Here is a 16,901-nt window from a genome sequence, read left to right as displayed (position 1 = left end):
AATCCATCACAAGGTTGGGCTTTGGGCGCTATTAACCGGACACAAACGCGGGGGCTTTAGGTACTATCAATCTGGCGAATTCCTGGGAACTGTGGATGTAGCTTGCCACAGCATCAGTTAATTGCACAGCAATTATCAGTTAATTGCATTCTTTGATGTGCTGGGAGTCAGCTTGCACAAGTTAAGTCCTTGAGGAAGGGTGGGTAAGGAACCCTTAATGTCTTGCAAATGAAGGAGCCAAATGGAGTCCATCTGTCCAGCTTTCTCAGCTAAGAGAGAGTCAATTAGGTCAATACAAGTTAGGGTATCACAGACGGACTCTCTTGGCTACCCAACCCCCAGTTCCCAGCCCTGTGGCTGGAACCCTGTTGAGGCTGTGACCTCAGTCTGCATGGGGATTGCCATGACAGCTGGCAGCAGAGGCCCCCACTGGCTGCGGCGTGATTCCTGGCTGTGCCTCCCACAAGCACCCCTGGGTGCACTATGGCAGTTCCCAGTGCTCTCCAGCCTCGCAGGGCCCTCATCTGAAGTGCCCCGGCCCAGCCCCTTGAGCCGGCCCTGTTCCCAGGGTGACCAACATGTCCCACTCTGCCCTGGACTTTCTCAGTCTTAGGCTGAAAACCCTGCATCCCCAGAAGCTTTTCAACTCTGGGCAAACTGGGAGGGCTGTGCTCCCCTACCTTCTCCCCCTATCTCCTCCCCCTACCCCCTTCCCGCTGCTCCTGGAGAGCTGCTGTGGGGATGTTGGAGGGATCCCAGCAGAGTATATAAGCTTGGTCCCTGCTACAGGTACCTGCCTAGGGGTAGGCAAGGAAGGGTGGGCATGAGGGGAATCAGGGTGGCTTCCTGGAGGTGGGGGCAATTTGAGCTGGACTTTGGAAGGTGAGTGTGACAAGCTGGGCAGACACAGGGAGAGGTTATTTTAGCTGCAGTGCTGAGCATGGCCCGTTGGGAGGCTGTGTGGATTCTGGAACCCGTGCCTTCTGATCCCTGACCCCTTCCCTCTTGCCCCCAGGATCCTGGTTGCCAACAACCAGCTCTTCAGCAGCTCCTACGACCGGACAGCTCGGGTCTGGAGCGTGGACAAGGGGCAGATGACCCGAGAGTTCCGGGGCCACCGAAACTGTGTGCTGCCTCTAGCCTACTCTGCCCCGTGGGACCTCCCCAGCGCTCCCTGCGTGGAGGAGGCCGTGGCCGGGGGGCTCCTGGTGACCGGCAGCACGGACGGCACGGCCAAGGTGTGGCAGGTGGCCAGCGGCTGCTGCCACCAGACACTGCGGGGCCACACGGGCGCAGTACTGTGCCTGGTGCTGGACACACCCGGCCACACGGCCTTCACGGGTAGCACCGATGCCACCATCCGTGCCTGGGACATCCTGAGCGGGGAGCAGCTGCAGGTGTTCCGGGAGCACCAGGGCTCCGTCATCTGTCTGGAGGTGAGACTGTCCTGGTCCCCACCCAGCTGCCAGGGGAGCCCAGGTCACCCCCTGCACTGCCGCCCTGCCCTAGGTGTCCGTGATTTGGCTGCATAACAAAGCGCTGCAGATGGGGGCCTGGCAAGTGCCACAGAGGCCTCCCGGTCCTGGGGCTGGGAGTCCAAGACACAGGGTCCGCAGGATTGGTTTCTGGTGAGGCCTCTCCTTAACCTGTAAGCGCTGCTTTCTCCCTGTCCGTGTGTGTGTGTGTGTGTGTGTGTGTCCTAATATCGTCTTAGAAGGACACCAGTCATACTGGATTAGGGCCTCGTATGAACTCATTTTAACTCAACTGCCTCTTTAAAGACCCTCTTTCCACAAGGCCACATTCATAGGTACAGGGGCCGGGTAGGGCTGCAACATGTGAATCTGGGGTGGGCACGACGTAGCCTGTAACACTCAGCTTCTGGGTCTGCATGCCGGGCGGGGGCTGGGGCACATCCTGCCTGCAGGGCGCCTGGAGCAGGTGTTGACTGTTGTCCTGGTTTGTCTTTGTGCTGTCAGGCTGAGCACCGGCAGCCTCCTGGGCTCCGTCCTCCCGGCCTGGGGACTGGGACGTGGCCTATCATGCTGTAAACCGACAACCAGGATGGAGGAGACACAGCGCTGTAATGGTGCGGCCTTGTGGGATGTGGGGTTGCTGCCCCGTCTCCGTTGCCTCCCCTGGACAAGCCACCCAGCCTCTGTGGGCCTCAGTTTCCTCACATGTACAAGGAGGATTACACCCCTTCTTAATTCCTAAATCCAAAAAATTCCAAAAAACAAAAATTTTTTTCTTAAGCCTGACACGAAAACTCGTGGTGGCAGAGTCTGGCCTGAAGTGACTGTGACTGTGCGCTTCCGTCATCCCAGTGCCTGAGGGTCCTCACACCTTTACTGCAGATGCAGGAGTGTGTCTGTAAGCCCAAAAATCCCGAAACGCGTGGTCCCAAGGTTTTGGATAAGGAATTATGGTGTGAAGTTGCCCCATCCGTGGGCTTGTGGGGATTTGGTGAATCAATGGAAGACACATGGACAGTGCTGCCAGGCAGCCCTTAGCCGCCGCAACCGCAACCATCCTTGCTGCTGTTGTTGTGAAGGACCTAACGGTGTGCCTGGCCGGAGGACCTGTTGGGTGTGATCCGCCACGCTGGGGTCTAGATGTTCCCGGCTCGGTCTTGGCCAGCCTCTGCCCTGCTCCAGGGTGGGCCCGACCCCTGAGGCAAGCGGTTCGGGTGCATTGCTGCCAGCACCTGGTGCTCAGTGAAGCCGCAGAAGACGTGAGGGAAAGACTCCGGGCGACAGGGCTGGAGTTGGGGCAGCCCTGAGCAGGCATTGCTGTGCTCAACCCCACAGGAGAGCCAGGCCAGGGACCCATTTGGGGCTCTGGGGGTAAGGGCGGACCCGGGGCTCCAAGACCAGGGGAGCAGGGAAGGGCTCACTTTCGCGCGGAGGGAGGGTCACCCAGGTCCCTGAGATGCTGGGTGGGGCACGTAAACCCCACGTCTCTAACTCAGCTCCCACCTGAGGACATTGGGACGGGAGGACAAAGAGAAGGAAATCAGCAAATGCCGCGAGATGAGGGGCTTGGGAGGGAGCTCATTGTGGGGAAGGGCACAGCGGTGCAGGCCCAGCTCACACCGTCTGTCTGCGCGGGTTTCCCTTGGCCTCGGCCCCACCCTGGTGGTAAGAATGTTTCTGTTTCTTGATCTCCTGTTTTCAGGAGGGAAGGGAAGGTCAGGGTGCGCTGCTCGCATCTGGTTTTCACGTTCATTTAACTCAACATCATCCTTATGCTGAAGGAGCGTGTTTTGGGGAGCACACTTCACCACTCTTCACGCTCCCCAGCCTCCCTCCGTGTCCTTACTTGTCAGATGATGGTGGGGATAACAGCTCTCCTAGTCTCCCAGCATTCCCGTGAGAGTCGGCACTAGTGGCCGAGACTCGTGAAGAGCTGGGGCCATCTAAGGCCTCTTTCCTGGCAGGCAGTTCTATGGCGGGTGGTGTGGAGTGAGGCTGAGGCCTCCCCACCTGGCTCATATCTGTGCTCTGAGCTTGCTGGGGCAGGGGGTCGGGAGGGGAAGGGGCCGGGAGTTCGCTGGGAGGCCTGTCCCAGATGGAGCTGGTGACTCGCCTTCATGTCGCCAATGAAAGAAATGAACCAGCCCAGGCATAGAGAGGCCGCTGGCCAGGTGGAGGCAGGTGCTGGACCAGCCGGGGAGAAAAGCAGCACTGTCCTCCCAGGTGACAGCTGCCCCCACCCCAGGGTGGCAGGATTACCCAGGTTCACTCCCCGGGCTTTTCCGTACGGTCTCAGTGCTGTTCTTCCCGGAGAGTGGGAGCGTAGGGTGTCCCGGCAGAGAGTCAGGAAGGCAAAAGGAGAGAGTGCAGGGGGCCAGCTCCCACCCGACACACCTGTGTGTGCACACAGGCAGAGGCGCACACACTCCACATGCACATGCATGATATGCGTGTGAACGCACACCCCACAGGCACACGTGTGTGAACACACTGCACAGACACAGGCCACGCATGTACATGCATGCCCACAAACATGCCACGCAGGCACACATGTTGACGGGTGTGAAGAGAGAGCCCCTGAGGGGCAGAGGCTCTGGCTGTGGACTCTGCCTTTGTTTTCTTTCCCTTTGAAACTTAGGCAGCCCCATAAAGCAATTTGAATGGGAAGAGGAGTGGGGACAGAAGGTGCCCATGGGAACAGCCAGGGACAGCCTGGCCCAGGTGGCCAGTGGGGCTCAGTCCTAGCAGAAGGGTGGGGTGCAGGGAGCCAGGACTGAGGAATGGGGAGCTCTGGAGACGGGCAGGGCTGCCATGAGGGCTGAGACCCCCTAGGAATGCACTGGGCAGAAGGTTCTGGGAGGTGGAGGTGAGCCTCTCAGGACCATTAGGTCTGGTACAGACAGAAGGAAGGCAAGAAGGCAAGGAAGGACGTAGCAGGCGCCTGGGTAGCAGCCCCACGGTGTGCAGGGTGCACAGCCTGTGACAGGCCTGGGAGGTCCCTGGGCGGCCGGAGGCCCCAGAGTCTCAACTTCTGGTAGTGGCAGGGGTGGAGTTTGCCTCCTCTGTTAGACTTGGCCTCCCCACCTGGGAGCCAGGCCTGCGGGATGAGCGAGTGAATGGGCGGCGCTCCACAGGGGTCAGAAGCTGCAGGAGGCATGGGCAAGGCCACTCCCTGGGTGGGGGCTTCAGGGGTTACATGTTCTCCACACAGGGATGCTCTCACGGTAGGGGACTCTGGGGGCTTTACCCCTGTAAAACAAACCCTAAGTTCCAGCGTAAGTCCCCTTCGGGGAGGGGGTTCCTGTTCCCTGATGAGGAGTCAGTGGCGGCTGGGTGGGGGTCAAGGTGTATGAGAGGCTTGGGGTGCGGGGGGCACATGGAGAGAGGGCCGTGCTGGCCGGCTGGATGGGGGCGTGCAGGCAGGAGAGGGGACATGGCCCAGGCCTGGGTACAGGGGAGCATCAGGCTGCAGCATAGGCTGGGGCCCCCGGTGAGAGCTGGGGTCCAGGACGTCCACTCCTGGGGAGCACATGGCTGGCTCCAGCCTGGCTGTTGCATCTCAGCTGGGCAGCTCCTTGCCCTGCCCTGAGCATCTGAAGGGGCTGGCAGAAGGAAGGCAGCACACGCCTTTGCAAAAAGAGCAGCTGGTACTGAAGGCAGCCAAACGTCTGGTGGTTTGGTCGCTGCTCAGGTGGTCACTAAGGTAACTATTCAGTGACACCCCGCTTCACTGGGGAAGGCCTGGTGGCTGAGGTAGAAGAAGGGCCCCCATTGCCCAGGATGGTGGGATAAGGTGTCAGCCTGACGGTGCGTGGGAGGGGACCGAGGAGGAGGGGCGTCCCTGTCCTTTGAGTTCTAGATTCTGGGTAGACGAGGGTTTCTTTCAGTTTGTTCCCACCATCTCCCTAATTGTTCAGCACCTTCTTAACCCTTGGGAAATCTGTTGGGTGACATTTTGGTGCATCCGAGTGTGTTGTAACTGCCCACGTTTACAAGTCCCTCTTTCTCCCCATCACAGGGTGGGGAAGGCACCTTTTCCCACTCCTCCAGATCTGCCTCTTGAAAAGGACTGTCAGGCCCCAGACCCGGTGCTCAGAGAAGCAGAATCCAGTCGGCCCCTCAGCCTCGCTCGGGCTCCCAGCTCACCCAGCTGCGTGTGGGGAACCATGCGGCCCACAGAGGAGACCATCTTGCCTTTCTCTTCCCTTGTATATGATTTCTTTCACCTGACACCACTCAGAACGTTGGAGTTTTGCAGGGGTTAGAAGGCTGCTGTCTTACAAGCTAGGTTTGATTAGGGCAATGGGACATTTTTCACACTGTCCTAAACACAGAGATTCAGGGGCAGGGAGCCAGGGCAGGAGGCCGGCCTCATGAGCACATCTGGGAAGCAGGACTTCTGGGTCTGGCGTCCCCTAGCCCTCGCCAGTCCCCGCCCCCACGGGTGGCTTTGTCAGCTCTCCCTCCTGCCCTCTGTGGCTTCTCTGACAGAAGGCCATCGCCGCCACAGCCTTTATCAGACGGGCTGGAAGTGTGGCTCATGATCTGCCTTTCCAGAAGGACCTGACTGGCCCTCTCGGGTCCAGGAAGCACAAGAGGGGGAGGGGGACCCACAGGATCAGCTGGGGCCTCCCTTTCAACCATTTTCAGTGTTTACTCAGCGGTGTGAAGCACGTTCATGGTGTTGTGCAAGCATCATACCATGATTTCCAGACTTCCATCAGCCCAAATCAGAACTCTGTTCCCCATTAAACACTGACTCTGACACTGCCCCTCCGTGCCCCGGGCACCTGCCCTTCTGCTTTGTGTCTTTGAATTTGATGACTCTGGGTCCTCACATGAGTAGAGTCTTGCAGGATCTGTCCTTTACTGTCTGGCTTATTTCATGAGCGTAAGATCTTCAGGGTTCATCTGTGTTGTGGCATATGGTGGGATTCCCTCCTTTTTCCGTGGCTGATAAATATTCCCTGGTGTGTGGATACCGCGTTTCGCTTATCCGTCACCTGCTGATAGACACACGGGTTGCTTTCACCTTTCACCTGTTGTGAACGGGTGGACGGGATCTGGTGCATCCTGCCTTCAGTTCTCAGGTATGTGCCTGCCAGTGGGACTGCAGATGACTTGGTAATTCTCTGCTCAGCTTTTTGAGGAACTGCCAAAGTGAAATGACTCTTAAGGCGCGTGTAGAGGGAAAGGGACAGGAGGTGGGCATTGTACCATCCCTTCTGCCCGCAGCCTCAGGACGCTGTGCAACTTCCCGAGGCCCCCTGATTGTGGTGGGGGGCTCCCTTTTCACAATCTGCCAAGTGGGGACACACAATGGCTGCTCCTGGGGCGGCCAGATGGGGTCCTGATGTGGGGGGTGTGCAGTGAGCTCTGGGTTTGGTCTATTTCACTGGGAGAGCTCCGTCGTTCAGGGCCGAACCGGGGACTTTTCATCTCCTCCCCTCTAGCTCCTTCCCTGCTCCGCAGCCTGGCCCTGCGAGTGCTCCGTCCCCCCCAGCTCTGACTGTCCCTTGGTTCGTGGCACCAGGGCTGGCCATTACACCCCACACGCTCTTGCATTTCAATCCTTTTGCGGCTCCTGCCCCGTGGCCTGCCTGGGACCCTCACTCTGCCTCAGTGCTCTGCTGGGCTGGAGATTGTGCATTCAGCCAGCGTGGCTCACCGACAACCCCATCCACAAACTGCTCTCAGGAACGTGGCACCTGCACACAGGTCTGTGTGGCTCCTCCACCACAGCCCAGAAACCCTGTGAAGCAGGTGGCACCGTTGCCATCTGAGAGTGAAGCACAGACCTGCTTGTTGCTTTTCTCGCCTCTCAGTGTGTAGTCGGGGTCACTGACCCGTGGTCTATGACACCTTATCTCCTTCCCCTACCTCCAAATGAGAGAGGCCTCATGCTCACCTCCAGGCATCCGTCTCCTGTGCGTACAGGCCTGGTGGGTGCCCCCTGCCCCATGCAGGGAGGAGCGGGCAAATTCTCTCCAGGTGCCCTTGAGAGTCCTGGGCCCCCACAGTGGCTTTGCAAGCCCCAGTGTGTCACCTCTGAAATCGTTTTGCTGAAGAAGCATGTGTGCTTGCAAGTCAAGAGGCAAGGGAGAGAGTGGCCGAGGTTTCCTGGTGGGCCAAGTGTGGGGCGTCTGCTGGGACCTGAGTGAGCCGCCCGGTGATGGTGCGTTTGACCGAGCTGTGGTGTTTGCACCACCCACATCACACAGGTCAGGCTTCTTTGGTTTGTAGAGATAAACACATGGATAGCCTTTCCAGAGGCTGGGGAGGAAAAGAGGAGACTGTGCAGTTTCACAGAGTCTTGGTCCATTGCAGCTCCTATAACAAAATACCTTGGACTGGAGGGCCGGGCACAGTGGCTCACGCCTGTTATCCCAGCACTTTGGGAGGCTGAGGTAGGTGGATCACCTGAGACCTGAGTTCCAAGACCAGCCTGGGCAATCCAGAGAAACCTCATCTCAAAAACAAAACAAACCAACAAACAAAAAGTGCAGAACACCTTTGACTGGGTAATTTATAAGCAATAGAAATGTATTTCTCACTGTTCCAGAGGCTGGGAAATCCAAGGTCAAGGTGGCAGCACATTCTATGTCTGGTGGCTGCTGCTCTTGCCACATCCTTCATCTTGGATGAAGGGACAGACAAGCTCCCTCCAGCCCTTTTATAAAAGGGAACTCATCCCATTTATGAGGCGGGCCCTCTGGACCACTTTACTTGCTAATGCTGTCACAGCGGGAGTTAAGTTCCAGCATGAATTTAGGGGGTACCGACACTCAGACCGTAGCTTCATATACCCCGCCTCCTACTGTCAGCCTGGGGACCAGGTGGCCACAAAGCATCCTCCCTGCTTCCCTGGAGCCTGCGGCCCACTCCAAGTTGGCCAAGAGCAGAGGTGAGGTCCCAAGAAACCACCATGCCCAGAGGGGCCTCTGCCTCCCTCGCTTTTTACAGGATTGCATGCAGGGTTGAGCCCACTGACCTCAGGGGTCTCAGAAGCAGGTAGGGATAAAGCCAGGAGCACACAGGCCTCCTTTGGAGACAGTTGGGCTAGAGGTGGTGTGAGGACCTGCTTCTCAGGGACAAACCCAAGGTCAAAAAGCCAGAAGGCACCCTGTCTGTGGTGGCCCCTGCACTGCAGGGCGGCCTCGCCCCTGCTCTTTGAGGGATCGCCCAGGTTCTGGGCTTGACCAGGGGTCCTTGTAAAGGAGGAGAGATAGAGCCTGTGCCCTGTCCCTTCATGGTTTTACAGGGATGTTTTAAACATTTTAGTTATAAAACATTTCAAATGTAAATTGTAAAAAGTAACTAAAACAGACACCTAGGCACCCACTTTTGAAATCAGATAGCAACATTGTGATTTTAAAGAAATGAAGCATTTCAAATCCAGCCAGAGAAAAGAAAGACCTCCCAGATCCTTCCGGGAGCCCGAGGCGGTGGCGACCCGGTGGGGACCACAGCAAGGATGTTGTGGGGCAGTCTCTGGCTGCAAAAGCCCTGTGGTGCCAGTTCATGAGTCTCACCCAAGCCCGAGGCGCTGGCGGGCAGAGACTGCACCTGCCTTTTAGGGATGGGCAGGGGTTACCATGTTCAGACCCCGGGCTGTGTGTGCACGCAAAGCAGTGCATCAGCCCTTGTGGCCTCCTTAGCGGGAGGTCCTTGTTTCTCATGTTGCACATGAGACAGTGGAAGCTTGGAGAAGACAAGTAATTTGGCCACGTCTCATAGCCGCTGAGGGGTGGAGGCAGGATTTGAACCCAAGACTGTGCATCTGTGAGCCCCGTGCGTGTGAGCACCACAGCATGTGCAGGGCTGTCACCAGGCGGGTGACACGTCCCCTGACACTCTTGCTTGGGAGGAGGATCTCGGAGGATCTGCTGCTCTGGAGCCTGCCAGGCCCTGTGCGGCCTCCTCCCACGCCTGCTGGGCTCTCTTGGAGTCTAGGGAGCTGGAGGCCCGCATCTGTGACCTCAGCAGCGGAGCTCTGGGCCGGTGCCCTCTCCTGCTTCTGCTTGGTTGGATCTCATCACCGGGAAACTCCTCAGAGCCACCGTGGCTGCGAGGAGCCCTCAGTATCATCCTGCCTTCCCCCTTGGCTCAGGCCTCCCTGGGCCACCTCGCTCTCCCTGTCCTGTTAGGAAACCAGCTAGTGGGAACAGCAAGGCCTCCACAGGCTGAGGACCCTGGGGCTGGGAGCGCCCCCTTGGCCTGTGTGGCTGTGGCTCGTGCTCGGCAGGGTGCTTCTGGGAGGGCTAAACACAGTGCTCACAGGCCTGGTGTGGTGAGGGCCGGCTGCCAGAGAGCAGGAGGGGCTTCCCTTTGTCCTCTCCCGCCCTGGACACCCAGCGAGCGTCCCTGGTGCAGGGGCTGAGCAGCACAGAGGTGTGGGGCTGCGAAGCTCTCCCATCCTTGGGGGTATCTGTCTGAAACGTTCCACCCTTGCCCACTCCTCTCATTAGAGTCCGAGAGGCTCTGTGACTGACTGGGACTCAAGGACAGGGAGCCTGGCTGGCCCTGGAGCCGGCCATGTGGTAGGGAGATGGCCAGGAAATGCTGCGCTGGCGGTGGTCAGCCTGGCCTCCAGGATGCAGACACGGCGCGCCGGGGGTGGTGCGAAGAGGGGTCCTGGGCTTCCACTTGCCCGTGAAGGAAAAGGGAGGATCACGGTACAAGGGCTTTCTGGGCAAGGAGGACTTGTAGGAAACCTGGGAGGAAGGCACGTGCCCAGGTGTCCTGGGGCAGCAGTGTGGACACAGGTGTGTGGAGTGGAAACCAGAAGGTAGGGCCAGGGAAGCCGAGTCCTGCAGGGCCTCCGGGCACCAGGCGGGAGGGGTGGTCTTTCTCAGGAAGCGGAGGGGCTGTCAAAGACTGTGAGCGGCTGACTGTGTGCCTGGCAGGCTCAAGAAGGTCCATTTGTCCTTCCTGCTGGTGCCCATGTTACTGGCAGGAACTGTGCTCCTGGGTGGTGCGGACGGCTGAGGTCTGAGTGCAGGAATGTTCTGGAACCCTGCCAAAGCTGACATGGGCAGGTGGGCAGTCACACACATCCCTGTCCTTGGGGAGGGGACCATCCAGTTAGGGAGGCTGCCTGGGCTGGGGCCCACCATAACCCCAGCAGGGCTTCAGCACAGGGCCTGAGAGAGGGCAGGCGACTGTCCACAGGAAGCACCCACAGCCTCTGCCTCCCAGAGGCCACGCTGTGCTCCTTGTGGTTCCACTGCCCTCTCTGGCCACAGTGATTGGCCCAAAGCCAGTTAACTCCTTTGACCTGGGCTGTGGCCTGGGTCGTGGAAGCCCTTTCCTCCGCAGTTTGAACAGGGAGATAATATGGGGAACCGACAGCGGGAAGTGACCCAGAGCGTGGTTGTGAGGGGAAAGTTAGGAGGGACATGTTTGGGATGCTAGTGGCCAGCGTGGACTGCCTGCCTGCCAGTGGGCCCACTGCCTGCTGACCACAAGGGAAGCGCACTGCGTGCCTGACCCGCTTCTGACTCCTGGTTCCTGGGCCCCAGCAGTGGTGGCAGGTGGCCTCTCTGGGGCATGAAGCCTGCGCCTGTCTCCTGTGCCATCGCGCCAGGTCACTGCAGCTGTGGAGCCTGCCTCTCCGCCCTTGCCTTCTCTTCTGTGACTCTGCTGACCAGGTGCTGGCTGGGAATGCTCTTGACTGGGTGGTGTTTAGTCTAGGGGAATTTACAGAATTATTTTAATAGTTTCTACACTTCCCTGGGGCTGCTACTCCTGTCCATCTTGGTGAGGGCCTCTTCCCTTGTCTCCTGGGTCCTCTTCTCGCTGTGAGCCCCATGAGTAGGGGGAGCAGTGACCCTGTGACAGCCCCCAGCTGTCAGCTCCAGTCCTGGCCGAAGTCTACCTCACACCCTCGCTCAGGACTTTCTGTGTCCTGTCTGTCCGTCTGAAGCATGTGAAAGCCCTTCTCTGGAAGCCCTTTCCTCAGCCAGCAAGAGCAAGCAGTTAAGTGCCTGTACCCCATACACCCCCTGGAGGAAGGGGCAGTCCACATCCTAATCCTCAGGGGAAGCAGCTGAGGGGCAGAGAGCCAGGGACTGGCTCAGGGCAGTGTGGGGCTGAGCGGCCAGGCCTGTCGGAGCACTGGCTGTCCCATGGCGCAGGAGGAGCCGCCTGCTTTTGGGTGCTGAAGTGGGCAGTCTGGTGGGGCCTGTGGCGGGGCCATTCCAGGCTCACCCATGGTTTCACCATTGAGACCTGTACACACCCCTTCCCCCCCTTACAGAGGGAGAAATCTGGGGTGCTTCAGAGCTGCCCCAGCTGCCAACCCTCCCTGCTCCTCCTCGCAGCTGGTGAACCGACTCGTGTACTCTGGCAGCGCGGACAGGACCGTCAAGTGCTGGCTGGCAGACACGGGGGAGTGTGTGCGCACATTCACGGCCCACAGACGCAACGTGAGCGCCCTCAAGTACCACGCGGGCACCTGTAAGTGACTTGGCCCGGCACGACCCGCGCCACCCCAGCCTGGCTTCTCCTCCCTGCTTCTTTACTTCCTGTGCGATTTTCCCTCATTGAGCCTTGGCTGCCAATCACCAATGTCCAATGGCGGTGCCCCGTCCTTCTCCACACAGCCATGCCTGCAGCTGGTTTGCAGAGAAGGTCCAAATAAGGGTTTGGTGGTTCCTCCCCACCTTTCTCCAGGACAGCCTGGGAGACTGGACTGCTGGGAGGGTCTCGGGTCAAAAGCACGTCCCGAAAGGTACATCTTAATTCTCCAAGTGAGACAGTGGCTACCCCTTAATCCAGCCAGCCTCGAGGACCACATGGGTTTGGCCTCATTTGGCCTTAGGATTTGTATGCAGGGAAGAGAAAATCCAGGTAGCTGTGGTTCCAATGAGGTAGTGGTTTATTTTCTCTCAGGTAGAAGAATTTCAGAGGCTGATGGTCTAGGCTGGAATGAGTGGCTCCACAAAGTAATCAGGCCCCCAACTTTCTTCTGTCACTCTGCTTCGTCATCCTTAGCACTGACCTTCTATCTTTAAAGAAGCCTCATGATTCAAGATAGCTGCTACAGTGTCTGCCATCGTGTCATGTTTTAGGCAGGAAGGGAGAGAGGATGGAAGGGTGAAAGGACGCGTCTTCTAGAGAGGATGGAAGGGTGAAAGGATGCATCTTCTAGCTGAGTTGGTCCCTTTAAGATCTTGCCTGGAAGCTTCATCCAAGGGCTTCCACATACCTCTCTGTCACCGTTCTGTCTGCAAGAGATAGTGAATCATATAGCCTTTTATTTGAGGAATTTGATGCCAAGATGGAATCAGGGTTATTTTGGAAAGAAAGAAGGGCAAAATGGCTTGTTGAACAGGCAATGAGCTGTCTGTCCTACAGGTCTCAAATTGTCACACATCCGGGCCATTTGGCTCTGCCTCTGGGAAGGAGGAGACGGGGTGGGGGAAGAGTCACAGTGGAATATTCAAGTTGACCTCACAGCAAAGGTGTTGGAGGAAGATAGAATGCAGATATCTGAAAATAGATCCTGACATGCCCTCAGGATTCAGGTGTCTGACACGGAAAAATTATTTTTCGTTTGTTCCTGTGTCCAAGCTTGGAAGTGTGGTTATGGCTCTACTCCCAAGTCTGGGTCCTCTAATTGAACACGAGGAAGGTTCTACTTTCGAAGGTTCTACTTTCAAAAGCTCTGGCGGGTGGCTGCCTAGAACACCTCCCCGTGCAGCTGGGGCATGGAGCCTGCAGGGAAAGCGGAGCCTGCAGCCCACTGTTGCCCATCTCAGTTCTTGGTCTTGGCCAGCAAGGCTATGGGATGACCAGACTTTGTTTTTGATCCTCTTCCCACCCACGGGGAGCTCAGCAGCCACACTGGGTTTTCCAGGCCATGTCCATTTGTCTCTGAGTTTGTGGGGGGAAGGCAGAAAGGGGCTAGAAAGAGACCCAGAGATGAAACTTCTCCTCTGGGGCCATTCACTCTATAGTTTTTTAAAGAAAGGCTGGAACAGGCTGGGCACCATGGCTCACGCTTGTAATCCCAGCACTTTGGGAAGCCAAGGTGGGAGGATCGCTTGAACTCAGTAGTTCGAGACCAGCCTGAGCAACATAGCAAGACCCTGTCTCTATAAACTTTTTTTTTTTTTTTTTTTTGAGACTGAGTCTTGCTCTGTTGCCTAGGCTGGAGTGCAGTGGTGCAGTCTAGACTCACTGCAACCTCTACTTTCCAGGTTCAAGAGATTCTCCTGCCTCAGCCTCCCGAGTAACTGGGACTACAGGTGTGTGCCAACCACACCCAGCTAATTTTTGTATTTTTAGTAGAGACAGGGTTTCACTGTGTTGGCCAGGCTGGTCTCAAACCCGATCTTGTGATCTGCTCCGCCAGCTTCAGCCTCCCAAAGTGCTGAGATTACAGGCATGAGCCACTGCGCCCAGCCCCCCATTTTTTTTTTTTTTAATTAGCTGGGTGTAGTGGTGCATGTCTGTGGTCCCAGCTGTTCAGGAGGCTGAAGCGGGAGGATCATTTGAGCCCAGGAGTTCAAGGTTAACAGTGAGCTATGATCGCACCACTACACTCCAGCCTGGGCAACAGAGTGAGATCCTGTCTCCCTGTCTCAAAAAAAAAAAAAAAGAAGGCTGGGGAACAAGTACCCACAGAGCACCCTCAGATAGGTAGCCCAGCACCCTTACCCCCAGGTGGTCCTGCCCCTTCTCCCCAAGGTCCCAGGCAGGCTTGTGCCCTAGCTGCCCACCGTAGTTACCTGCTCATTGACAGACCAGGACTTCCTCCCTCCCTCTCCACCTCCTATTTCCCTGTGAGCGTTTCCTGGGACGCCTGCCAGGTGTACTGTCTGCGTCAAGTCCTAGCAACAGGGTCGGCTTCAGAGAGCCCAGCCTAGGCCAAGTGAATTCTTCTAGTCCACATCCTCAGTGTGGCTTCCTGACTAGCAGCAGCTTGTCACTTAAAACTGGCTAGAAATGCAGATTCTCAGGCCCTGTCTGCTAAAACAGATTCTGGGATGTGGCCCCATGCTCTGTGGCTAAGCCTCCAAGTGACGGATGCAGGCTGCTGTTGGAAAACGATTGGACTAAGTTCTTAGGAAAAAACCCCAGGGAGAGACAGCCACCTGGGGGAGGAGACAGACTGAGGGTGGAGGCTCGCCCCCGCTAGGGGTCCTGGGGGTGCGTGATCATGAATCCCAGAGGACTGGGCTTTGATGTGGGGGCCGATCCATTAATGAGGATGGGAGGATAAGGCTGTGACGCAGCGGAAGGTGGGGGGGGACGCGACTTGAGGACCTTAGGATTATCCCCAGGCAGGGTCCTCCCAACCAGGCACGGGAACCAACTTCACCAAACCGCGGAGTGGGGACTGGGCCCGGGCGGTGTTCAGCAGGGGCAGGGCCAGCTGGCGCGCAGGCATCTGCAGGGTGGAGCTCAATAACTGTGGGGATCCCTGTTTCTCTGGAGGGGCGCTGTCCACTTCCCATATGAGCCTCAGGATACCCCCGTGGGGCGGAGTCCCGGAGATGCCCCAGGTCACGCTCTCGCTGCCCCATCCCTGCCTGCGGGGAGCCGGGCAGGGAGGGAGGGAAGGAGGGAGGCCCAGTGCGCCCTGTGTGTCCGCAGTGTTCACGGGCAGCGGGGACGCTTGCGCCCGGGCCTTCGACGCGCAGTCTGGAGAGCTGCGGAGGGTGTTCCGAGGCCACACATTCATCATCAACTGCATCCAGGTAGGTCCCTCCGCCTTCCTCAGGGCCGCTGCCCGTGGGAGGGAAGGTGCCCCGCCCAGATCCATCAACGCCGGCGGCCGTGTCCCCCCTCCTACCGCCTCGCCAGTGATGTCCGCCCCTGCACCCGCAGGTGCACGGCCAGGTGCTCTACACCGCCTCGCACGACGGCGCCCTGCGCCTCTGGGACGTGCGCGGGCTCCGAGGTGCCCCGCGGCCCCCTCCGCCCACGCGCAGCCTCTCACGCCTCTTCAGCAACAAGGTGGGCTGCGCCGCCACACCCCTGCAGCCGGCCTGACCACGCGGGCAGGGACAGCCCAGACGCCCATCGGCTCCCAGAGCGCCCTGCTCTGCTCCCCGCGGCGGTGGCGCCCGATGGCCGGGGAGGAGCGAGGAAGCCCGGGCGGGAGGAGAGCCCGGCGCAGGCGTCTGGTTTTTCTTTGGTGGCCAGGAGGCGCTGGGAGCGGGAGTGCTCGCCCTCGGGACCGCCCTCTTTTCCCTTTTAGGGTGACTCCTGCCCTCCCTCCCCATCCCTGACCTGGCGAAAGGCCTAGTCTCAGGGACCCTCCCACCTCAGGGGCTGCAGGCGGACTGCCCCAGCTCCCCCAGCCCCAGGAAACAGGACCTTTCCTGCTGAGAGGAAGTGACTTTACAGAAGCCACTGAATCTGGTTATTTTGGCAAATTGTCCGTCTCGAGGGCCTTGGGGGGAACTAAAATACACAGCCTGAAAGTTCAGAGTACTCCTGTGTCCTCTTTTTGTTTTGCAAACTGAGTCTTAGCTTCCTTTCGGAGCTTGAGATTCCAGGAACCCAGGGCGGCGGGCCTCCTGCCCTCTGCCTCTCACACCGGCCTGGGCAGCTTTGGGGGTGACTTGTGGAGATGCGGGGCTGCTGCCAGTGTCACTGGTGCGGGGAGTGGACTTGGAAGAGGCCAGGGAGCAAGGGAGCGGCTCTTTAGCCTCTGCAGGTGACAGCGGGGACCCTGCTTGGGAGCTCTCATCATTTTCTGGCATGAATCTGGGAAGTTCCTTCAGGACCTGGATTGGGGGGAGGGGGGAGGGGACGGGCAGCAGCCCCATCCGCGGGCTCGTGCACAGGCGTCAGGGCAGTGCCTGATGCTGGGAGGCGCGACACACACGCCAGAGCCACCGAGCACCCAAGGGGAGCCCTGTGCGCAGGGGCTCAAGGGGCCAGTGGGGCTCAGTCTGCCGAGAGGCCCTGCAGGAGGCCCCTCAGCACCCTTCACAGCACCTGGAGGGGGCGCTCTTCAGCCCCTTGGTGGTGCCGCTTTCTGCATCCATGTGCCCCGGTTGGCCCAGGTGCCAGGAGAGAAGCTGCAGTTGACAGTGTCTGCCGTGAAGAGCTCATCATCTCGCTGCAGAGAGAAGCATCTGCTGCAGGAGCAGCCCCTTCAAGTGGAGCAGCCCTTTCAGGTAGAGCAGCGTGCACTTCGTAGTGTTAATGCAGAAAATACTTCATCAGAGAGGGCCAGGGCCGCCAGGGCTCACCTGCCAGGCCTGATGGGCGGGTCCACCCTCGCCCGGATGAACAGGTAGGGATTGCACTGTGGGGAGTAGGAAGGAAGGGACGCAGGCGCTGTAACTCCTCTAGGCCAAACCTCCAAACCCTGAGAACCAAAGTGACCCCGACCCCCACCCCAGGAAAAAGGGCTGGTTGGGAGGTAAGCAGATCGGTGCAGGAGAAGCCGCAGAAACGGCACCA

At 58.6% G+C, this 16,901-nt stretch overlaps 1 protein-coding gene across 6 annotated transcripts in view; it reads left to right on the top strand.

Annotated features, from left to right (window-relative positions):
• The window catches only part of WDR86 (WD repeat domain 86), a 31,919-nt gene that overhangs the window by 13,166 nt on the left and 1,852 nt on the right, over window positions 1-16,901 (top strand). The window contains exons 3-7 of one of the 6 annotated variants that reach the window (XM_073009503.1): window positions 1,016-1,436; window positions 11,734-11,933; window positions 15,078-15,181; window positions 15,312-15,440; window positions 16,499-16,612. In XM_073009503.1, coding sequence (XP_072865604.1) covers window positions 1,016-1,436; window positions 11,734-11,933; window positions 15,078-15,181; window positions 15,312-15,440; window positions 16,499-16,612 — 968 coding nt within the window. Of the gene's footprint in view, window positions 1-1,015; window positions 1,437-11,733; window positions 11,934-15,077; window positions 15,182-15,311; window positions 15,911-16,498; window positions 16,613-16,901 lie in introns of those variants that run through there. The other 5 variants (XM_007983516.3, XM_073009504.1, XM_007983518.3 and 2 more) reach the window with 5 other exon arrangements.

Source organism: Chlorocebus sabaeus, chromosome 21 (assembly GCF_047675955.1).
Source record: "Chlorocebus sabaeus isolate Y175 chromosome 21, mChlSab1.0.hap1, whole genome shotgun sequence".
Classification (NCBI taxonomy): domain Eukaryota; kingdom Metazoa; phylum Chordata; class Mammalia; order Primates; family Cercopithecidae; genus Chlorocebus; species Chlorocebus sabaeus.
The sequence above is the reverse complement of the archived record's forward strand: the minus strand, read 5'-3'. Positions and strand labels throughout refer to the sequence as shown.